We start from the raw sequence: 24,698 nt of genomic DNA, 5'->3' as shown, positions 1-24,698 counted from the left end.
TCCCAGCTTTATAATGGGAGTCAGTTGGTATATTTATTTGGAAGAGCATCAAATCGCATCCATTCATGGTTAAAGTTCTCCACACGGCTCTGGGGGTTAATAAAGGACTTCTGAAGCGATGAGTTTAAGAAAAATATCCATATTTAAAACTTTATAAACTAAAATAAGTAGCTTCCGGCAGACGGCCGTCCGCATCGATTTACGGCGAAAGAGTTACCCGACACATGATGTAATGACGAACGCGGAAGCGCAGAGGATGGAGCAAAACACCAGTCACGCGTTAGAAGTCTAAAACGAGAATTTTGGGAGGAGCTTGAGTTTGTTTTCCAGCCCTGTTTGTCCGAATCGCGAGAGGCGCCAAAGCTTACGACACTCCTACATCACACACGCGGCACGAGTTACTCTTGTGGCGCAAGCCGACTCGCGTACGGCCGTCTGCCGGAATAGATTACACAACGCATCGCTTCACTTCAGAAGGCATTTTTTAACACCCGCTAATATTTCATTGTGACATGGATTTGCAGAGTTGATATCTGCAGCTTTGATCGAGGTGTTTTGCAGGTCTGGATCCGTGTTCTGTTAGAATAATTCTTTATAAGATCTTGTGCTCAAGCGGGTCGGGTACCTTACGTACTGATGGAAAAGGAAAATCTTAAAAAGCATCATATGACCTTTTTAAGTCTGAGAATGATTCACTGGTCTATGAAAAGAATTGTGAAAACGGTGACATCATGCGTGTTACGTGTTCAGTCTACAGGTGCGTAGTGTTTCGTTTACCAAGTGACATCGCCAACTACTGGCCTGGCATGAATAAGACCGCGTTTTAGTTGTTCGCGGATCTGTGTGACGTGAACGGGGATCGGTTTGACAATGTTGTCATTTGTATGCAATAAAAGGCAAAAGAAAACCTTTCAATTTTTGAACACCATTGTGGTGTGAACGTGCCGATACCGGGCTGGTGATCAAACTGCCTTTAACTCGCACCGGTTTTATTTTGTAACTGTTTGGAGGACGTACTCTACATTTCATCACTTGGTTAAGAAAATCTTAATTTCCTGATTAATATTGTTATGCTTCTTTGGCAATACAATGATAAAAACTAAATTAAGACCTTCACAAAGGTCTAAACGAGTGAGTGTTGCACAGTTTGACAAATGACGTGTGCTGTTAAGTTGATTTTCAGTAATTGAGTAATTCTTTCAGTAATTTTTTTTTTTTTTTTTTTTTTTTTAAAGCTACTCCCCAGCCCTCCAGGCCACACTCTCTTCAAACCAATGTTTCCATCAAGCTTTTAAGAGATCTCTTACTGAAATGTAATACTCCCATTTTTTTTTTTCTGTTTTTTTTTTTTTCATCTCTTATGAATGAATTCTGGGAGATGAGCCCTGGCGCTTATGTGGCGTGCTGAATGAGCTGAACTGGGCGCTGTGGGTTTGCTGGGGGCTTTTCAATCGTTTTCAGTTACAGTTGTGATCGGGCCCGAGTAGATCCAGCAACAATGAGCTGCTTTGTTGAATGAGATGAGCTTACCTCGCACGCCACTGAACTCTTCCATTCACATTTACACAGGAGGAGTGGAGAAAACCTCTAAACCAGCCGTGAACTTTAGTGCTTTTTTACTTTCTTAGATTCAAATAGAGGAATCAGGAACTGACCTTATAACTGATCTTCATACATTCGGGTGAAAATGTAATGACCTGCTCTGGCTCAGAAATGACTTTCCTTTTTGTCTAATGCCCTTTAATTTTTCACCTGATATAAACACTTTCAGTCTCTCTCCAGTTTTCATTGATTAAAATCAAGATGATGGTTGCAAACATGGTTTTAAGAAACTTCCTGTCACAGACAGTGTTTGTCTATTCACTTTCAGTTCATCTGTTTATGAGGTCTAACCTTCCCAACTTAGATCAGAGTCTGATTACTCTCATTTAATCGAATAATGAAACTAGTCTAATGAAACAGCCACAGTTTCCACAACATTTCCATTCGTTCATTAATTCGTTCTTTTGTCCAATACAACTTACAAATGAGGACCACTTGCATTTTTTTCAACTTAAAATACAATGTTTTGGTCATACAGATGAGAGTAATCCATCATTTGAAACTCATAATCACAAGAAAACGCTGTGGCTTTGTAAAATAAATAAAACAAACAGGGTGCACATTCTGCCGTCTCGGTTTCTGTGGACTTGAGCACTTAAAATAAAAATACCTCAGTGTCTTGCCTCACAGACATGAGAAATACATCTATAGAAGGCGATTGTCAACTGGTGCGCTGTGGCAAGCTTAGTGTGTGTGTATATATGCAATTAAAGGCTCATTATTATGATTTATATGGCTTATTAATATACACGTGATTAGTCGACTAATTGCTTAAAAGAACAACTTCTAGTCGACTAGAAAAATCTTAAGTCGAGGGCAGCCCTACTTGATATGTTGATACTCAAATATGTTAGTGTGAGTGCGTGTGATATATTGACTGGTTCTGTAGTTTTTGTGTGGCGTGGCTTTCATTGTGGAGTTGATGGTAAATTTAAAGTCATCTATGAAAGCGTCATCTGGTTCAGAGAGACGTAACATCTACACAGCCAGATGTGGAAGCTCTGTGGTGAAGTACAGTAATATCACACTGGCGTCGAGCCCTCTGACCTCTGCTTTCGTTTAAAAGCCCTCCCCCGTCCCCCACAGAAAGTATGTGGTAGTAGCTCGATAAACAAACACGCACAGGAAGTCAGCACATTTCCCAGAGTGCACACATGTGGCAGATCTGAGAGATGTGCTGCTCTTCGTGTGACGTCAGGCGGCGTACACGTGCGCGATGGTAATGTTTCCTGACACACACACACACACTCTCTGTAGAGCCTGACCTGACGGAGCGGCTCAGATTCGGGATGGGCTGAAGTGCTCCCTTCCTGTTTAGAGCCGCTCCTGGCGCATTCCCATGATCTGAGATTTAAACCGTAATGAAATGAGCAGAACAGCGACCCATTCACCGCATACTAATTGAAACTGTGGTGGGATTGTTTTCCATGATGCATTTGGAGTCGCATGGGTAAAATGGGTCTTCTGTTTACCCTAATGGTTAATGATGTTATTTACTTTAAGATCAGTCCATCAGCGTCCCTCTCTGAGAAAACATCACTGCCGATATCTCAGGAGCATTCGAGAACATCAGAGCACAATATCCCCTTCATTTCCATGGCGTGAGTGTTCTGAAGGACGGTGTGTCCCGCCAGAGCTTCATGAGCGCTCCGTGCTGAAGACACGGGAGACTGCGGACACTAGTGCGCTCATGCCTAAGCTTAGTGTGAGCCGAGAAACCGGTGGGATTATCCTGAGCTCTGTGTGTGTGTGTGTGTGTGTGTTTGGTGGAAGTGTCCCAGAGTGCTTGTCATAGAGAAGTAGCTGAATTTGTTTTAGTCTGCCTAGTAGATCTTGCACTGAACAGACTAATAGTTTGGCATGGATTGTTGTCAACGCATATACATATAATTTGGTAGTAAAACATAGTGATAAGGAGAGTATGTTCTTTTGTACAACATTTGCAACTGGTTTTTATCACTTAGTTAGAAGCACCACCATTTAAAAACTCTTCTGTTACATAGCAACTATACAAGTTTATTTTAGAACGCAAAGTATTGAAAATAAAAAAATAAAAGCTCTGTGAACAGGTAATCTGGAGATCTACACACACGCCTACTTGAACACTCGGGCCAAATACAGGAAATACGTCATGTAAGTAGACGAGTGGTCAAGACCGCAAGTGTGGGTATTTGGACAGGGCAAAAGTTACCACATCATTTTTATAAGCTGCAATGCATGCTGGGTACTTGCACAATATTGTGCAACAAAATTGTTTGTTCAGATTGCTTAATTTATAAAATTAGGACATTTGGACCAGTTTTGAATCCAAGTAACAAAAGTCCTCTTTTGTTAGAAACATGTTTAGTGTATCTTTAGTTCACACAAAATAATAAACTGACTCCTAATAAAAAATATTTTTTCAAGCTAGTTTTTTTTAAAACTTATTTTTTTTGCTAAATTATTTTATTCATAGTAGTGCACTGTTGGACATTTTGCAACATAACTTTTATGGCGTGGTATTTATACGTGTCAGTTTTATGACGCTACATATGCCGTATGTCAACTGAAGTTCAAAGTTCAGTTTTATTTGTTGAATGGATGGCTTTATTTGGATCTGACACCGCTTCAGACTGGGAGAACGTCCACTAGATGAGCCTGGGTTCTTCCAAGGTGTTTCTCCATTCTGTCACTGATGGAGTTTGGGTTCTTGCCACTGTCGCATCTGGCTTTTGGCTTGCTTAGTTGGGGACATTAATTTAATATTCAACAATATTATTGATCTGCCTGCATTGACACCATTATATGAGAACTGAACTGAGATGGACGATGACATTACTGTTTTCTCCAGTGCGTGCGGGCGTGTAATATATACAGTGAGGAAAATAAGTATTTGAACACCCTGCTATTTTGCTAGTTCTCCCACTTAGAAATCATGGAGGGGTCTGAAATTGTCACCGTAGGTGCATGTCCACTGTGAGAGACATAATCTAAAAAAAAAAAATCCAGAAATCACAATGTATGATTTTTTTTTTTTTTAACTATTTATTTGTTTGATACAGCTGCAAATAAGTATTTGAACACCTGAGAAAATCAATGTTAATATTTGGTACAGTAGCCTTTGTTTGCAATTACAGAGGTCAAACGTTTCCTGTAGTTTTTCACCAGGTTTGCACACACTGCAGGAGGGATTTTGGCCCACTCCTCCACACAGATCTTCTCTAGATCAGTCAGGTTTCTGGGCTGTCGCTGAGAAACACGGAGTTTGAGCTCCCTCCAAAGATTCTCTATTGGGTTTAGGTCTGGAGACTGGCTAGGCCACGCCAGAACCTTGATATGCTTCTTACAGAGCCACTCCTTGGTTATCCTGGCTGTGTGCTTCGGGTCATTGTCATGTTGGAAGACCCAGCCTCGACCCATCTTCAATGCTCTAACTGAGGGAAGGAGGTTGTTCCCCAAAATCTCGCAATACATAGCCCCGGTCATCCTCTCCTTAATACAGTGCAGTCGCCCTGTCCCATCTGCAGAAAAACACCCCCAAAGCATGATGCTACCACCCCCATGCTTCACAGTAGGGATGGTGTTCTTGGGATGGTACTCATCATTCTTCTTCCTCCAAACACGTTTAGTGGAATTATGACCAAAAAGTTCTATTTTGGTCTCATCTGACCACATGACTTTCTCCCATGACTCCTCTGGATCATCCAAATGGTCATTGGCAAACTTAAGACGGGCCTTGACATGTGCTGGTTTAAGCAGGGGAACCTTCCGTGACCAGCTCCTCCCGTGTAGTTCTGGGCTGATTTCTCACCTTTCTTAGGATCATTGAGACCCCACGAGGTGAGATCTTGCATGGAGCCCCAGTCCGAGGGAGCTTGACAGTCATGTTTAGCTTCTTCCACTTTCTAATGATTGCTCCAACAGTGGACCTTTTTTCACCAAGCTGCTTGGCAATTTCCCCGTAGCCCTTTCCAGCCTTGTGGAGGTGTACAATTTTGTCTCTAGTGTCTTTGGACAGCTCTTTGGTCTTGGCCATGTTAGTAGTTGGATTCTTACTGATTGTATGGGGTGGACAGGTGTCTTTATGCAGCTAACGTATATACTGTATATATATGAACTGAATTTAATAACTTTTTTACAACAGAAATGAAACATCACTGAACTTACTTAAGCTAAACTGTGACGCTATTTTCTTCTAGACACAAACCTTGTTGCATTATTTTCCTGTTATCTCTGTAAAGCTGCTTTGAAACAATCTGTATTGTATATAAATAAGGTGCCTTGACTTAAATGGTTTTAGTGCGAAATGACTTCATTTTGATGGTCTAATTATTATTACCATATGACAGTGTACTGTGTTATCGGCAGAAAGAGCGAAATCAATCATAAAGTGGATGCGTGTCGTTCTCCAGCACAACTGTGTCTCTGCTGAATGTTGTTTTAGTGTTGTGCCGGTGTGCAGACGCCACAGCCACAGTGGAGCCAATACACAGTGATGTCAGCAAACTCACTGCGTCAACCAAATACACAAGCACTGAAAACCTGCACTTGTTTTGCTGGATGTGTTCACTGCTACATTTTGAGTGATGAGCACCTTTTAAATGTGGGGATTGATAGCCCAACGCGAGTCACACACACACTACTACCTAATGTCATTGACTCTGATAACCTTAGTAATGTTTTGCTAACGGCCATAAACAAAAACCTGTTGGATCAATGTTGTGTATTTTTGAGCACACGTCTCTTGGTAAACTGAGTTGACAGGAGAGCAGTTTTATTTTCTTGAGGCCTGTGTGTTCTCTCTGTGGAGCGTGACGTGGAGCGCAGGGTGAGAGAGTGTGTGTGTGTGTGTGTGTGTGTGTGTGTGTGTGTGTGTGTGTGTGAACAGCACCTGGAGGTGAGACACCCACACCTCAGACGTCATCTGGATTAACTTTACCATTCACTACGCTTTCTTCATAAAGGTTTCATTTAGATGTGGTTGACTCTTCTTGAAAAGGTAATAATCAAATACAAAGTAATTTGGACTGAATGTTGTAACTAAACACAAGCATGTCCAAAATGACAAATTACCTAATGTTGTTTTTCATGGAGTTATGCCATTGTTAAAGCAATGATTACATTGACTAATTCAGGAAGTTTTCACTCAGGGTTTGAGTTTTTTTTTTCTTTTCTTTTCTTTTTTTTTTTTTCTGTATGAATCAAGACAACCTTCCAGTTTCTCTAAGTGACTTAATCTGCAGTTCATCGACTGGCCACTAGAGACAGTCTCCAAAAGAGTCAATCTCATAGACCCCCATGTTAAAATGCCCAACTTTACAGCAGAAAAATGTTTACTGTCTGGTGCAAAAAGTGGCTTTGGTCTATATAGCTAATTTTGCCCTACATGACGACTGTGAGGGGGGGTTAATTTATTTTGTAAATAATCATCTGTTTAAATTATATCAAGCCTTAAAGTTGTGCACAATTAAGGGCGTGGCCACTTGAGTGACAGGTGAATTCCCGCTGATGTCACTGCTAGCCGTTTGTCTGCTGTCTGTTAGCGTCACATCTCCTCAGCTAATCCGGCTCGCTGCACATTTTCTGTTGTCACATTTTCTGTGACGCGCAGCCAAGATGGCGACGGCCGGCTCCGCCCACTTCGCCCACTTTGTGCTTCAAAAACGCTCTTCAGAAACCAACGTGTGACGTCACGCACACTACGGCCATATTGTTTTCCAGCCTATGGTCTAAATGTTGAGTTTGTTCAGCCTGTCAGGATCTGCCAGCACATCGCTGCCCACTGCCCATTCTCCAACAACATTTCTGGCTTTGGTAAGAGGAAGAATGTCAGCTGTTAACATGACCATTTCCCAAATCCAGCATTCTAGGAGACATGATCCCATGAAGTCTGTTGACTAGAGTCCGTGTGTGACGTGTGGAGGTCTGTAGCGTCCACTACACACTGTTTGTGCTGTTCATGAGTCCTGTTTTATAGTCTATTGCAGGATTTAAGATGGCAAACAGTTGTAAAACAAGGCATAAGCTCGGCTGTAATCTCTTCATTTTCATTTCCTCCAGATTAGTTAGAGCTGCAATCGACAAATTACAGCTCATAAGATGTTTAAAGTTATTAGAAGACACGGAGGTCACAATGATGTTAAAATTACTCTATTTACTTTTTAAATTCATGTTCCTGGTCTTATTGTGAATGATTCGTCAGTTCATGCTATGTCAGACTTCGTAAGTTACATCTTAGTTTTTTTTGCCTGACTTTAAATCGGGCCCTGTTATTTCAGCGACGCGGAAAAGGTGGACTGAATCACAGAATCCAGTCATAAAAGCAGAATTTACTGTATAGCCACAAAAAGACCATTTAAAAATGAATCCTGCATGTTCTGCTTGTCTCTGGGTGAATGAATGGAGCAGACGCGCGGTTTCATTACACACACACACACACACACACACACACACACACACACACACACACACACACACACACACACACACACACACACACACACACACACACACACACACACACACACACACACACACGTCTGGTTCACTATCTTTGTGGGGACTCTCCATAGACGTAATGGTTTTTATACCGTACAAACTGTACATTCTATCCCCTTACACTAACCCTACCCCTAAACCTACCCATCACAGGAAACATTCTGCATTTTTACTTTATCAAAACAACTCATCCTGTGTGATTTATAAGCCTTTTGAAAAGTGGGGACCGCTGGCTGGTCCCCACAATGTAGGTGATCTCAGGTTTTACTATTCTTATGGGGACATTTGGTCCCCACAATGGAATATAAACAAGGGCACACACACACTGAAGCACTCTGCTGCCTCACTATATGAGGACATGAATGCATGAACTTCATCTCCAGAGCTTTTTAGACGTAATTAATTAGACGTGTTTTTTGATGATTAAAATTTAATTAAATCACTTAAATGGAATCCTGAAAACTTGAAATGGAAAACACAGAATTTGGTAAAAATAAAATGGAATTTGAGAAAAAATAAATAAACATTTCACAGGGCCCCAAACATGTAATTTTTGTTAAACTTTAAATAAATTGTTGTTAAATTGTTTTAAGTTTCATGATTTCAATTAATTAGACATGCTTTTTGATTACTAAAATTTTATTTAACCATTAAAATGGTGTCCAAAGAGTTAAAATGGAAAAAAAGGAATTTGGGAAAAATTCAACCGATTTCATAGGACCCTAATTAAACCTACTTATCTTAAAATGTTACATTTTATGCCATACTTTGTGTTTTTCATTGAATATCCTGACTCTCTCTCCACTTATTTCTAAAGGGCAATGATTCGGCTATATCTATTAAACATTATTAATTCAACTTAAAAAATAGACTGTAGCAATTAACATTTTGTCAGAACCTCTAGTAAATTGCATGTTATTGTAATTAGTTGTGTATTCAGAATTGGTGGAGAATCATGATCTCTATTTGATACAAAAAAAAATTGTGATTCTTAATTTATCCAGAATCTTGCAGCTCTAGTATGAAAGATCGTTGAGTGGGACTGTTGTCTTGAAGGACAGGCCTGGTGTGTGTGTGTGTGTGTGTGTGTGTGTGTGTGTGTGTGTATCTAGTCTTTCACGTGCCCCTCACTGAGCCTCGCTGATTCATGAGGAGCTGTTGAAAAGCTCAAACAAAGCAGCGTGTTCATGGCCTGGCCGTATCCCGTCTGAACCCCGTGCCGGTGCACTCCTGCTGACGGACGGGTCAGGTGACGCCCGCTGCCTGTCACATGACACACGTGCCACGGTGTATTATAGATGTGTGCGGCTTCATCAGGAAAAAGAACATTTCAATATCAAAAGTGGAAAACATTACACACACACACACACACACACACACACACACACTCACACACTCACTCGGTTTCGCTATCTTTTTGGGGTATAATGATTTTTATATACTGTACAATACTGTATTTTATTTTCTATTCCCAAACCGACCCCTAAACTACCCATCACACACAACTTTCTGCATCTTCAAATTAAGTATTATTTAGTATATTTATTAACCCATTCCCCTCATGGGGAAACAGCTGGCTAGTCACCACAATGTAGGTGATCTCAGGTTTCACTATCCTTGTGGGACACACACACACACACACACACACACACACACACACACACACACCTCGTCACTGCTGTGTTAGTCTTGCTCAGTGGGGTTTTCACACAATAGGTATTCAGTCAAATCTAGCTTTACATGTAGATGAATGTTTCTGCATGTTTGCACACTTCTGAGCTTCTAGCTGTCTGTCCGCTGTTTTATGTTCATCTTTGTGCCTTTATTGGAATGTTTTCTCAGTTTTTACAGTTGATAGCTGTAGTAGCATGCGTAGTTGCCTATTAACGTCTCTAACTTGGGCCGATCAGTCCAGAGGAGGAGACTGAGGTGTTGGAGGAGATGTGAGTTATACAGCACATGCGAGTCCCATGGCCAGTGGTGATGATGCAGGGATATTTGACTGCTCAATGCAGTGAGGAAGAGGACGGGACCGGACAACATTAAACCTTATGAACTGGTGTACGGCTGCTTGTTTCACACGCTGAAATAAAGCAGTTCTCAGTCGGTCTGTTAGTGTCACTAGTCCTCCAAAGCCCTCGTCCAGCTCATCTGCCTTGTCGATATAAAGGTTGACCACTTTTCCTTTCTGTGTTTATAACATTTGTTGTTCTGGAGAAGCCCGTTTAGAGATTCTGCTGTGAATCAGGTCACATTAGTTGCTGTCATTATTAGTTGTTGAATGGTGTTTGATTTGAATAAGCTTTTTCTTAACCACTAATCACAATGTGTGTATGTGTGGTAACAAATAATTTCTGAGTGTTATTTGCCCCCCACCATCTTTCAGTGTTATTCATCGAGGGCTAGTGGCGATTTTCTGTGGACAGTACTGCCAAAAACATTACATGTTCAATACAGTATGTCCTGAAGCCATCAGCTATCGATAATCACAACTCAGTGTCACCCGTATGAATCCCGTCAACACTCACTCATTTGGTCAAGGTCAAGTAAGAGGATGACCGCTTCGCGTGCCCTTCCTGCGGGGATGATATCCTGAAGAAATGCGCTGGTGTGGAGTGAGGAGAGACTGAAGCCCACATCTGATCACCGCTCTTCACCGCTGACGATATGAGAGGTGGTGTGTGTGTGCGCGCTCGTCCTCCGACCGCTCTCACTGACCCTGATCCAGCAGAGGTCGATACGGCCCCCGGCTCCTGCGTTCGCATCGAACTGCTGTCGGCTTTTTCCACAGTCCGGACTCCAGCTTTATGTGTGCCGGGACAGGATGTTGTAAAGTTCCCACATTGTCATTGTAAAGTGTGTCCTCTGTGTGGATGTGCAGGGTCGTGTATGTCCCAGGAGCCTCTGCTTTCGTCACGCCATTGTTTCTGTGGAGGAGGGACTCTTCCGGTGTTTGACTTTTCACAAACATAACTCTGCTGTGAATGTGTGTGTTAGGGGTCGTCTAGTCTCGAAGTCATGAGTATTTTTAAGTTTGCAGTTCATTTTCACTTGCATTAGTGCAACTTTTACATAGTTAAATCTTCCTTCAGACGACAGCATTATGAACCCCTTGTGACATGAAGAGAGCTTTTCTTGAAGGTCAAAGTACTGCCTAAAACATTTGCTCAAGCTTACCGTACTTTCAAATATTCAGATCTCCATTTTATAATGAAAATAATATGATCTTGCTCTAGAGAGCCTCAATCAGACACCCCTGAACCAGATAATGAAGATGTTCAGGGTTACCTGAGAACCTCCGGCAGGCGTTGGAGGCTGAGACTGATGAGTCTGCAGGACGGGTTGGAGACCTCTGGGCGATGAGTGGGTGATAATTGGTCTTGGCATTAGTTTGCTTTATCTGCTGCCTGTAGAGACTCCTGCTAGAGGCTGAATTCATTCTTCCCTCAATAATGAAAAGAAAACGGCAACAATTGTATGTGGAGTAAGGCTCTTACAGTGAAAGTGCAAGAACAGTTAAAGTCCATGCTGTTTAGTATCGCTTAAACATTATTCACATGAGACTAGTGTGAAAGAATCACACACTGATCTGTGTAAAGTTATATATATAATCTCGGAACTTTGTCAAGACCATGTAAACCCAGAGACTCCAGAAAGGGACGTGACGTACTTGAGCAAACTCGCACTGGGGCGGGTTCACCATTTTGGGGCCCCAAGCAAAGTCAGGACCTCAGGCCCCCACACCCCAACATTACGTAACATTTTACTCTCAATTGCACAACAGTAATATTGAATATAATTGAGACATTTCAAAAATATATATTTATTTTACTTTAAACTGCATAACAAAAATTGTCGACACGTTGGTACTTGGTAGCTTTAAGATATAAACCTTCTTGGTTTTGGATTCATCAAGATTCTTTTGACCATTGTTACACCGAATCCATTTAGCAGTGAGAAAATAAAACTCTTGGTTTTAGCTTGAACAATTGTCTTGTTATTGTGAAATAGGTGATCTGATATTCCTATTCTCAAATGGTAATTAGTGATTGTATCTAGTCTTTTAAACACTTTTATGATGATCATGTTAGATGATAACGGGTGACGATAGATTGCTCTTCAGCGCAGAGAATCAGAGTTGTCGGATTTACATCCACTTCTCCCGAAAGACATGAGAGTAAGTGGCTGGTGATCTGGGAGAAGAATACAAAGTAAAAGTCAACTATTTAGTTATTTACACGATGTATTTCTGACATGAATAAAACACGATGTCAGATTAGAAGAATTTTAATTGCCGCTTCCATAGACATCAGTGTATTTATTTTACAAACTAAATATAATATAGGCCTACGTGTATTTAAATGAAACCTAAATTAAACGCTGTTGTTGTTGTTGTAAAAAACCTGCACAGTTGTGATATGACACACACTAGTGTGTCCGTCTCACCAAAGCAACACACCGATTTGGTTAGTGTTAGTTCACCGAAAGATGAATGCCATCATTTGCTCAACCTCGGGGTCGTTCCAAACCCATATGACTTTCATGCATCTCTGGGAAACAAATGTGAAGATTGCCTATTTTAATGAATCTGGGAGATTTCTGTCCCTCCATTGAAACTGACGCTTCAAAACTCTCATTAAGAATCATGAATGGAGCCGTTTAAATCTGCTCATCCTTTAAAGCAATCGTGCCTCTTCTTGGATTCATTAAGGCTTATTCTCATATAACCGGTGATCAGGGAACAGTGTTTGCAGCTTTCTAAATTTGGTTATGGAATCAATGTTTATGTAATTGTGGTCATCAGCTGATTTAATAGCTTGGTCAGCAGGGGCCCTCAAACCTGCGGGGCCCGACGTGTGTGTGGTTAACAACGCTACTGCTCACACACTGACATTATAGTAATAACCTTTAAATGAAATAAATAAATTGAAGTAATGTAGCTCTCCAGGAGCAGGGCTGGAGGCTTTCGGTCTAGAGCAGTTAATCAGCATGTTATTCTATAGAAAGTCTTCACATCAGATGTATTAATGCCTGTGTGTGTGTGTGTGTGTGATCGCAGGAGCCGTTTGAGGACGGGTTTGCTAACGGTGAAGAGCTGACCCCTGCCGAGGAGGCCGCCGCTAAAGAGGCGTCCGAGTCCAAAGGGGTGGTGAAGTTCGGCTGGATCAAAGGAGTGCTGGTAAGATGAGTATACCAGTCAGAAGTCAGGCGAGTTGATGATGTATGACACTTTGAATGAGAGGGTCGTTTGACTTGTGACTTGTGGCAGCCATTTAAATCAAAGACAGGAATGTTGATGAGTGAGACTTTCCTGCTGTGGGTGATAATTGATCTTTCATGAGTTTGCTATATCTGCTGCCTGTAGAGACTCATATTAGAGGCTGAATGTTAAACTGTCATGCTGTTGTAATGTTTACTATGCTAATGCTCTCAACAAGCTGTGGCTTTGCTCAGAACAGATTATGACACAGGAGGGGGGATTTGAATCCAGAAAAAAGCTTTATGGTTCACAGATCTGCTCTGCTTCTTGTCTCTTGGTCAATATTTTGACAGGTCTTCCTCGTCCTTGAAGTTGTCCTCATTTTCACCTGCCCAGTCTTAACATTTGACACCAAACAGCTTCTCATAGTGTCGACAAGTGAAAATTCATTTTCATCCAAAGTGTCTTTCAAACCACAGCAGGAATTCATTCAGTGTTTGAAAGCGTTGTGTGTTTAGAGGACTGCTCCGGGTTCTCCCACGGCCTTTGCTGTGTGATGTCCGTTACCTCAGAAAAAAATCAACTCTTCCCTCAATAAAAAAAATAAAAACAAAGAAAAAAAATGTGTATGTGGAGTAAGGCTCTTACAGTGAAAGTGCAAGAACAGTTAATGAACATTACAGTCCATGCTGGTGTTTAGTATCGCTTAAACATTATTCACATGAGACTAGTGTGAAAATCACACACTGATCTGTGTGAAGTTATATATAATCTCTGAACTTTGCTGTCAAGACCAGAGACTTTGGCATGAACTCCAGAAAGGGACATGATGTACTTGAGCAAACTCACACACTAGAATTACAGTAATCTTTAAATTGAATAAATTGAATAAAAGTAACACGTAACCAGAAGTTTATCCACCTAGAACAGTAGGCACGACACTAAAAGATAGTTTAGATGCTTTACAGAACAAATAAACCACTTAAACACGTCAAGTCCCCTTTATTTCTATAGTGCTTTATACAATACAGATTGTTTCAAAGCAGCTTTACGGAGATAAAAGGAAAATAATGCATTTCAGCTGAAGTCAGTTCAGTGTTGATTCAGTTCTGGATCATCAGTTATTAAATTAGTTAATTTCGTCTATAAAGCAGTTCTGCAAAAATGATGTCATCGTCCAGCTCAGTTCAGTTCTCACACAACAGCGTCAGATCAGTAATACGACTGAATATGAAAGGGTTAGTTCACCCAAAAATTAAAATTCTGTCTGTAACTGCTCACCCTCATGTTGTTCAACCCCGTAAGACTTTCGTTCATCTTCGGAACTCAAATTAAGATATTTGTGATGAAATCTCCTCCATAGGCTTCTAGGTAATCGAAATCTGCCGGCCCAGAAAGGTTTGTAAAGACATCGTTAAAATAGTCCAAGTGACTACAGTGGCTCAACCTTAAGTTTATCAAGCGACGAGAATACTTTTTGTGCGCAAAACCCCCCAAAACAACGACTTCATTCAACTATTAATGTTCTTCCGTGTGGGCCTCTGAGTGAGTTCACGAGAGCAACACGACGCATGCGCCAGAACTGAGAAGATTTACTGACAGAATTTTCACTTTTGGGTGAAGTGGTGAACTCACCCTTTAAGGTTCCCCAACATAACATACCATCTCTGTTCTGTTAAAGCCTCTGGAGGTCTGGGAAGGTTTATTTCTTCTGTTACTCTAACAGTGAAAACTCTTTTCTGGTGTAATGGACATGCTGTCTATAGACTTTAGCCCACAGCTTTCCTTCAAACACGGATGGGTTCCTGTCCAGAGGTCAGAGGTCACTGGTCCCGCTGGATGCCACGGCCGGTCCGTGACCTGGTTTGAGAAACGGCTTTGGTCGTTGATGTTCTTGTCAGCATGAGTCTAAACTGCATCCTTCCTCTGTGCAGGTGCGCTGCATGTTAAACATATGGGGTGTGATGCTCTTCATTCGAATGACATGGATCGTGGGCCAGGCTGGAATTGGTAGGTTTGACTTTGGTCGGCCGTGTGAATTAGCACTTCAATTCACAAGCAAACTCTTGTTTTCCATCGAGCTGCAGTCATTTGTCATGCACATGCTGAATGTCGCTGTGAGGCGCTGTGAGTTGACCGGCACCGCACCGGAGAACCCTTATGAAGCCGGGCGCGCACGGCTCGTGTTTAGTGCTGTCTTTGAGGAGCCGTGAGTCGGCAGAGATGTTCACTGTCCTTTCACGTTTTTATTTCCACAGCGTACTCCTGCATCATTGTTATAATGGCAACGGTTGTGACTACCATCACAGGCTGCTCGACGTCTGCCATCGCAACCAATGGCTTTGTACGAGGAGGTAATCTATAAAAGATGAAATGTGCATTGACACTGCATCAATGTAAATCACTGATAATAACTATCATCACACAGGGACCCTTTGAATGGTCTTTGTTTGGATAAAGTTATTCACCATGTGCAAAATGGGCTTTTTGGTCATTTGGTGTCTGTATATATGATCAAATACCCACTTCAAGCAGGAACACATCATGACACAATGTGTATTTAATGCATATATTTCTGTAAATGACTCTGGTTTTAATTGAGAATCACACTTATTTAGTTTCAAACAGAGATCACAATTGTCCCACGATTCTGAACAGACAACTAAACAAAATAACATGTAACCGACTAGAGGTTTACTAATCATTTACACAAATTATGGAAATAGTGTTGACATCAGGGCCGGCGCTAGCTATAGGCAGAGCAGGCGATTGCCTAGGGCCTCGGGCTTTGAGGAGGGGCCTCCATAACCGTAACATCCCCTATATAGCCTATAAGACGGACAGAAATACGAGCCTCATTGTTCATTGGATATTGTTGAATTGTCACTTGACATTAAGCTCATCTTCAGACAGATGAGTCCTCTTTGCACTCAACATAAATATAATGGAAAAGAGGAGACTTTTAGACTTGTGCAGTGTTTTGTCATTTTGTTCTTTGGGGTCTGGAGTAGTATGTCCAATAAGAGATAGTTATGATTGTAACAGGGTTGATTCATAACCTGCGAGTTTACATCTGACAATTCTGACTTTATAACACGCAATTGGGAGATATAAAGTCAGATTGCCTAATGTAAAGTCGCAATTTTGTGTTAAAAAGATTTGTGATATATAAACTTGTAATTCTGAGGAAAAAAGTCCTTAGAATTGAACTTTGACTCGCAATTGCGAGTTTATATCTCACAATTCTGAAGAAAGATGTCAGAATTGTGAGTTTATAACATTCAATTGCGACTTTATATCACGCAATTCTGACTTTATATCTCCCAATTCTGAGAAATAAAGTTGCAAAAGATGAAAAAGTTGCAATTATCTTTTCAAATGTTTTATTCTGTGGCTGAAACAAGCCGGTGGACCTGCAGCAACCAGCTCAGTTTAGCTTGAGAGCAGCTTGACTATGGCGGGTCACACTGTACATTCCCAAACCATGGGTTAACATCCTTATTTGCATATGTTCAATGTCACTGATTGCATGAACGCAGCACGCAAAACGTTTTCATAAAGGCTTTAGCATCGCTCCGGAGCAGGGTTTCATAACCCCAGGTAAAAGCGGTGCTAACCCCGCTTCTACATTAGCTGTGTTTAGAAGGACGATAACCTGGGGTTAGTGCAGTGTGAAAAGCCCTTTATATTGTCCCTGAAGTCTTCAGAATTTAGCTGTGTTTTTTTTGTTTGTGTTTTGGCTGCGTAGTCTTTTATTGAACTCTGGCTAATTGTCTCTTCTCAAATTTTTTCCCACTAAGGCGTGTTCTCGTCTGAGTGCATGAGTGTGACACATCTAACCGTTCTGGCATTAAACTAACGAAAGCTGAAGGTACACGGCATTACGCTTCTAGTTCTCACAGCTTGTGGGGAAATTCAATAGTGTTTTGAGATCTCAGCGTTTTTCTCTCAGGTGATTGAGCAGTTCACTGGCAGTCTGGAAGTCAGAAATGGATAGTTGACCCACTCTTTACTCTCACAGTGTGGAAGCGAAATCAATATTTTTCTATGAGCTCCTCAAGCATTAGTTATGAACCCAGTCATGAGAGGGTGTGTATTTGTAGGATTGGGTTTGTTTGAGATGCTCAGGGATATTTAGCTGTCACTGCCACTCTTTCCAGATAATTTACATTTTCCCACACTCACAGGACATTACATTTACTACTTGACATATTTCCTTTTTCAGCATTGCATGCAGGTTTTTTAATAGTGTGTATAAATGTGCTAATGCTTCGTCACTGCGGTGAGTAGCCGTTAATCTGAGATTAGGCCTAATCGTCCCTGGTATTCCAGTAATTTATTACCCCCCCCCCACCCCCCCCCCCCCCCCCCCCCCCCACACACACACACACACACACTTTCATAAATAAGATTGATCTGAAATGCTCACTCGAGTCTGTGCCAATATTTAATCTGGGCAAATGTTTTTTAATTTTTTTTATAGGGGTGTGAATCTTTTGGAATCTCATGATTTGATTACAATCAATTCTTGGGATCATGATTCAGTTAAAAATTGATTCTCAATATTATATATTTGCTTTTCAAACTCGTTTTTGAATTTTAATTAGTTGTCCCCGGCCCACCTTTTTATATATATCTCATGTTATTGTTGTACTTCAATCAATTTATAATAATAACTCACATTTCCTACCTTTTAATTTTTTAGGATATTGGTATCTCTAGTTATATTGTTTTTATTTGTTCTCATGGTACAGTTTTGCCATGTCTGTTTATTGTGTTTTTAAGGGCCATGATTTGCTTATTTGTATGATATATGGCAACCCTTCACTGGAGCTTTATGAAGAGAGGGAAGAGTTCAGAGAGTAGAAGGAGAACAGCAGTATGCAAACTGAACAGAATCTACCATTAGTGAAATTATGTAATAAGGTTGTTTTAAATTGCGCACACATCTCATAACCGCATTATTATTTTACTCAAGCCCAGTGGAGACTGAGACGCTGCTCAGCCTTTTATATTCGCCTCTCAGTGCTTCAGCTCTTTTGCATCATTAAAATCTGTGATTATCAGCTGGTTCTGATCAGTGTCCGATCCTTTAGAGTTATACATTATTTAAGGCTGTTTTCTATTCATTAAAATATTGATATGAACTGCTGTTGTCAAGTAAGCTTCATTTAAATAGTGTGTCCCCCGTTGCAAGCCTGTGCGCATGATAAACATGGTTTTGTGTGGTGAATAAACTCATTGCAGAAAGAAGGAAACCATCAAAACTTGCTTGAGGTGAGCCACTGACTTGACTTGAATGAGTTGAGCCACTGACTTGACTTGAATGAGGTGAGCCACTGACTTGAATTGCTTGAGTTGAGCCACTGACTTGACTTGAATGAGTTGAGCCACTGAATTGACTTGCTTGAGGTGAGCCACTGACTTGAATTGCTTGAGTTGAGCCACTGACTTGACTTGAATGAGTTGAGCCACTGAATTGACTTGCTTGAGGTGAGCCACTGACTTCAATTGCTTGAGTTGAGCCACTGACTTGACTTGAATGAGGTGAGCCACTGACTTGAATTGCTTGAGGTGAGCCACTGACTTGACTTGAATGAGGTGAGCCACTGACTTGAATTGCTTGAGTTGAGCCACTGACTTGACTTGAATGAGGTGAGCCACTGACTTCAATTGCTTGAGTTGAGCCACTGACTTGACTTGAATGAGGTGAGCCACTGACTTGAATTGCTTGAGTTGAGCCACTGACTTGACTTGAATGAGGTGAGCCACTGACTTCAATTGCTTGAGTTGAGCCACTGACTTGACTTGAATGAGGTGAGCCACTGACTTCAATTGCTTGAGGTGAGCCACTGACTTGACTTGAATGAGGTGAGCCACTGACTTGACTTGCTTGAGTTGAGCCACTGACTTGACTTGAATGAGGTGAGCCACTGACTTGACTTGCTTGGTTTGTGTGCACTGCAACTTGAGACTTGCTTGAGACTTGATGATAGGGACGTGTGACCTGCCCCTAACTCTGCTGTTCAAGCATTCATAGTGGTATGATTTTCACAATATTTTTTTAAAAGTCTCTTAACAATGCAAAGGGTGACAAATAAATCAACCTTGAATTGTCTTCTGAAAATCTGTTTTAATATGTGTTCTTCAGGTGGAGCGTATTACTTGATATCTCGAAGTCTGGGTCCAGAGTTTGGCGGCTCCATTGGTCTGATTTTTGCCTTTGCCAATGCTGTAGCCGTTGCCATGTACGTCGTTGGCTTTGCAGAAACTGTTGTTGAGCTGCTCATAGTAAGAGACAATTATATTCTCACACAATGCTCATAATTTATTGCTTTAATATGATTGTGTATAGAATGGTAGATAAAAAAAATCATAATATGTGTTTGTGTCTTTAGAGTTCTGGTGCGCTCATGTTCGATCCAATTAATGATGTGAGAATCATTGGAACCATTACGGTCATCCTGCTTCTCGGCATTTCAGTGGCTGGAATGGAGTGGGAGGCCAAGGCAGGACATTTATTGCGTATTCAGTTTTCTTTGATCAATAGCCAGTTTCTGACCTTTTGAATTCACGTGTTGTCAACATGATTTTGTTTCATAGGCTCAGATTTTCCTCTTGGTCATTTTGATCACTGCCATTTTCAACTACTTTATTGGGTCCTTCATCCCTGTTGAGTCCAAGGAGAAATTTGGCTTCTTCGGCTATGATAGTAAGTGCGATGTTAAAATCATCTAGACCGGTGGTTCTCAACTGGTTTGTCGTGACTGATCTGATGGCACACAGACAGCAGGGAGAAAGCAATGCTTCATGTTTAATGATAACCTGCTATAAAACCCCATGACAGCAAAATAAATAAAATCTTAAAAGAGAGAAGACAACACTTCTCATGTCTGTAAAAGTGTGTGTTTCAAATCAAATTCTGCGGTATTTGATAAACATGGTTTTGTGTGGTGAATAAACTCACTGCAGAAAGAAGGAAAACCATCAAAATGATGTTCAAGAGACACAGAAACTATAATGACAAGCCTTCTGATATCCAAATTAAAACTTTGGTCTTTAATGAAAACCATTTAAGAAACATTTGTTCAAGATTCTTGTCACAGGCTAACTGGACATTTTTTTTTTAAATGTGTTTTTTATTTTTCATGTGGTGTTTTCACTCTCTATTCATCATTCACCTTGTTTTTTTATATAATGTAACTACATAATTATCCAACCTCTTTTTAGCTGGCATCTTTGCGGATAACTTTGGCCCAGACTTTCGAGGACAAACGTTTTTCTCAGTTTTTTCCATCTTCTTCCCGGCGGCCACGGGCATTTTGGCTGGTGCCAACATCTCGGGAGATCTAGCAGTGAGTGTTGCCATTCATTTCCTCACCACGTATTTATTGTTCCTCACATACACAGTTCGTCACTGCCAAGGATCTCTGTATATGTGTAATTTCTCTTAGGACCCTCAACTGGCCATCCCAAAAGGAACACTTTTGGCTATTCTCATAACGGGCCTTGTGTACATTGGTGTAGCCATTTCTGCAGGTAAACGCTGTTAGAATCGCATATCATATGAAGTAGTACTGTATGAGTTGTTTTCTGATTTGATTCATTTGTTGAAAGGTGCTTGCATCGTGAGGGATGCTACAGGTATTGAGAGTAACATTACTCTCAGTGGTATTGTAAACTGCACGGATGCAGCCTGTAAGTTCGGCTATGACTTCAGTTCCTGCAGACAAATGGATGAGGAAGGAAAGTCTGCCTGCAAGTTTGGCCTTCACCATGATTTTCAGGTACATCATCAACAGCAGACACTTTTTCTACATTATCACTCTGTTCCAAATCCTAGTGATTTCCCTGAGCAGCATTTTAAGGCCTCGTAGTTGTACTCCTGATGCAAAGACTCTTCCACATGCTAGACTTTGGCCAAAATTAGGTATCCAGCAATACACTTATAAAAGGAAGAGAACGCACCATGATTAGCTTTGAGAGTTTTGCGACAGGCTTTACTTTATATTTGTGTGCGCTTTGTATTTTTGTTTGTTAGTGTCATTATCTACATGCTAGGGGTGGGCGATCTGACGAGTTTATATCGTGATCGATCTCGAAGATGTCCATGATCTACTTTTCAAGCGAATCATAGAGATCTTGATCTTTTGTCCTAGTAAAATTGGAACTTTTATTAGGCTGTGAATGGCAGCGCCTGAGCACAGCAGTCACATTCTCTGTCTTCATTAGTTTACGGTCTCTGTTTAACAGTTTTGTCGAAATACGTTACTGGATAGAACTGTTAAAAACAAACAATGTAAACTGTATACGAAAGAGTATCATAGCGTTTGCTTTCATATTATTAGATAAAGGCAAAGACTATAAATACTTTCTCATTTACCGTCAGCATTCAGCATATGCGCATTTACATCCTTTAAACGAATCTTTCAGTATCTAATAAACATTTAATTTCACAAACCTTGGAGGCTTATTTGTCTCCAGCTGTCAGATATTCTAAAGTCAATCTACTTGTTACTGTGCGTGACTGTCAGATCAGCTTCACTGGAGACGCACGATCGACAAACTTTAAACCCTTGATTTCAAACTATGCTGCGCTATATTCAGTGGCCCACTATGTCATATTCACTGTGCTCTATGTAAAATTAGTGTTAGCTTGTCTTTTTTTGAAAAAATATTGAAAAAATATGGTTCCCAGTGCTTACAAATTGACCAGATTACTGAGTGCCCTGTTGATTACAGTGTTTTCCTTTTTATTCATATTTTTCCCAAACCATTTCTTTATATAAAATACAGTAATATGATTACAGAATCAAGAAGTTACAATCTCAAGCAAGTCGGTTTAATTTAGAGATGGAATTTCTTTTTTTATTTTTTTTTTTATTTATATAATTTTTCGGCCAGTCTGCTCTTTTAAGATATCGGCATTGGCCTTCAAAAACCAATATCGGTCGACCACTAATTTAATGACTATTTTGACAACTAATTGTTTAATGCAAGACTATCAGTCCATAGGCTTGTTCCAATCTGGATATTCTCGATAGTAGCCTACATCTCAAAATTGGGAAGATTGCGATTCAGATCGTGGATCGTGATTGTTTGTTATAAGATTGTGATATGAAATTTTGGAAACATCGCTCACCCCTACTACTGGCTAATGTCAAACTCTACTGGAAGCCCTTGTGGTTCATGTGTGAGCGCTCAGAATCACTTCCATTACAGTAAGGACGTAAACGCATTAAGCTTTGGAACAGAAAGACACTGAAAGGTTTGGTGACTGAATGTCTTGTGCTAAAGGTCATGAGTGTGGTGTCGGGCTTCAGTCCCCTCATCACAGCGGGGATCTTCTCTGCGACCCTCTCCTCCGCCCTGGCGTCTCTCGTCAGCGCCCCGAAAGTCTTCCAGGTGGGTGTCATCTCGAGTTAACAGTAGTGTAGTGTGTGGTTCCACTCCAGTGCCTGTATGAGCTCAGAAATGTTGGAACTTGTCTTGCTGGTTTGAAGGATTTTTCCATTTCCCTCAGGCTTTATGCAAAGACAATATCTATCCTGGAATCGGTGTTTTTGGGAAGGGCTACGGCAAGAACAACGAGCCCTTGCGAGGATATTTACTCACCTTTGGCATTGCCTTGGCCTTCATTCTCATTGGTAGGTGGAAATAAACTAATCAAGTTGTTTTATTCATCACAGATGAGGTCACCTCACTCTGGCATGCACTTGTTTTTCATTTCTCCAGCGGAGTTGAACGTCATCGCCCCCATCATTTCCAATTTCTTCCTGGCATCATACGCCCTCATCAACTTCTCTGTGTTTCACGCGTCACTGGCCAATTCCCCCGGTAAGACTTTCTTCTACTTGTACGAGTTGTAAAACTGAACCGGTTGAGTTGTGATGAATTCATGCTGTAGACAAGCTGGGTCATGTCTCCACAGATACCAGAGTGCTCAAATATCATTAGTGTCAGTATGGCACATCTCAGCATTCATTCTCTGAAGTGTGTGAGGAATTTAGATTTTGAATGCTGGGTGCAGTTTTTTTATTATTTTTTTTATTATCTGTCATTTTCCATGAATGGGTTAAAGAGGGGGACTTGAAACTGACAGTTGTTATTTCAATAAAGCGTCAGTGAAATGAGGTGCTTTAAGGCCCTGATCATAATCACCACAGACCAGTTGTAGTTTTCTGGTTTGGCAAGCTCCTGAAACAAACTTTGTGTCGGCCTAATTTTGTTTAAAATGATGTAACACCAGTTTGTTCTTGGATTTCGCTAGAAGTATATAACGGCCTTAACATTCAAATATGATGATGTTGATCCACCTCAGGAAGTAAATTATTTTCCATTTATATTAGCATATATTTGAAACTCTGTTACTAAATTATATGGGCATGTGTAAACCTTGATTTATGTGATCATCATTACTTGCTAGCAATAAACATGCAATAACCACATGAATGAAGTCTTAATTAGGAATAATGTGACCATATCCAAAAGATTAACAGTAATTAACTGTAATTCACTGAAGGGTAGAGTGGTTGAGCTGGATAAAAGCAGTCTCACCAACACAATTTGTGTAGAAATGGAGAGAATGCAGTAGGGGTGTGACGAGACCCTTATCTCACGAGACGAGACACGAGATTGGGTTCACGAGAACTATAGACTATAGAGAGGACTATACAAATCCTCATTGACAAAATTCATGACTGGAAAAATAGTCTGCAGGTACATTTTGAAATGTTTTAACTAATAATCTAGTAACGAATGTCATTTCAGTTCTACTTTGATTATGAATTATCAAATGCATTGAAAGACAACAATATATAAGCACTGTAAAAGGTTTTGCCACAAACTCAACTGACTGGCTTTTCTCCTGTATGATTTAACATGAGTCTCTTCAGAGCTTACTGTACATTTATGAGCTTCCAGAACTTCTGATTGAGGCTGTGTGTGACCTCATAATTGAACTCTTTTCCACAAATTGAACAGAAATAAAACAGTATAAATAACTAAAATAATTTTTTTTGAGGTGGGTACCATAATGTAATGTGTGTAGCGATGGCATATTCTATGCTAATTTCACCCTCACGCTCCGTCATGGCAATATCGCGAGACAACTTTTCACTCGGCGAGAAATCTCGTTGCATTTAAGTCTCGCGAAATCTCGTCACACCCCTAATGCAGTGATATGGTCTTCCCATCATGCTACGAGGGCTTCTCACAGAGTTCACAAAACTTCGCAAAGTAACCGTTCCTATGTAAGGAGAGGTTTTTGTTGTACCGTAGAGAGTGTTACTCAAACCTTTAATGCTGAATGAAAATGAAAGTCTTTTCTTGTCTAAATGGCATCTTGTAATTGACTGTATTTCTTGTTTTTGAAGTTATAATTTTACACATTTCTTTATTCTTTGTGTAAAGAGGTTTG

General features: G+C 40.7%; 1 protein-coding gene across 2 annotated transcripts in view; it reads left to right on the top strand.

The window, feature by feature from the left end:
* The window catches only part of slc12a2 (solute carrier family 12 member 2), a 63,171-nt gene that overhangs the window by 12,024 nt on the left and 26,449 nt on the right, over positions 1-24,698 (top strand). For both annotated transcript variants that reach the window (XR_014626390.1, XM_084401499.1), the window contains exons 2-13: positions 13,139-13,258; positions 15,214-15,289; positions 15,538-15,633; positions 19,431-19,570; positions 19,678-19,788; positions 19,883-19,991; positions 20,510-20,634; positions 20,734-20,818; positions 20,897-21,066; positions 22,577-22,684; positions 22,803-22,926; positions 23,015-23,116. Coding sequence is in view for 1 of the 2 variants with exons in the window: in XM_084401499.1 (XP_084257625.1) it covers positions 13,139-13,258; positions 15,214-15,289; positions 15,538-15,633; positions 19,431-19,570; positions 19,678-19,788; positions 19,883-19,991; positions 20,510-20,634; positions 20,734-20,818; positions 20,897-21,066; positions 22,577-22,684; positions 22,803-22,926; positions 23,015-23,116 (1,366 nt within the window). In the remaining variant the exon portion in view is untranslated. The remainder of the gene's footprint in view (positions 1-13,138; positions 13,259-15,213; positions 15,290-15,537; positions 15,634-19,430; positions 19,571-19,677; positions 19,789-19,882; positions 19,992-20,509; positions 20,635-20,733; positions 20,819-20,896; positions 21,067-22,576; positions 22,685-22,802; positions 22,927-23,014; positions 23,117-24,698) is intronic.

This window comes from Rutilus rutilus (genome assembly GCF_951802725.1).
Source record: "Rutilus rutilus genome assembly, chromosome: 25".
In the NCBI taxonomy this organism is placed as follows: Eukaryota; Metazoa; Chordata; class Actinopteri; order Cypriniformes; family Leuciscidae; genus Rutilus; species Rutilus rutilus.
The sequence above is the reverse complement of the archived record's forward strand: the minus strand, read 5'-3'. Positions and strand labels throughout refer to the sequence as shown.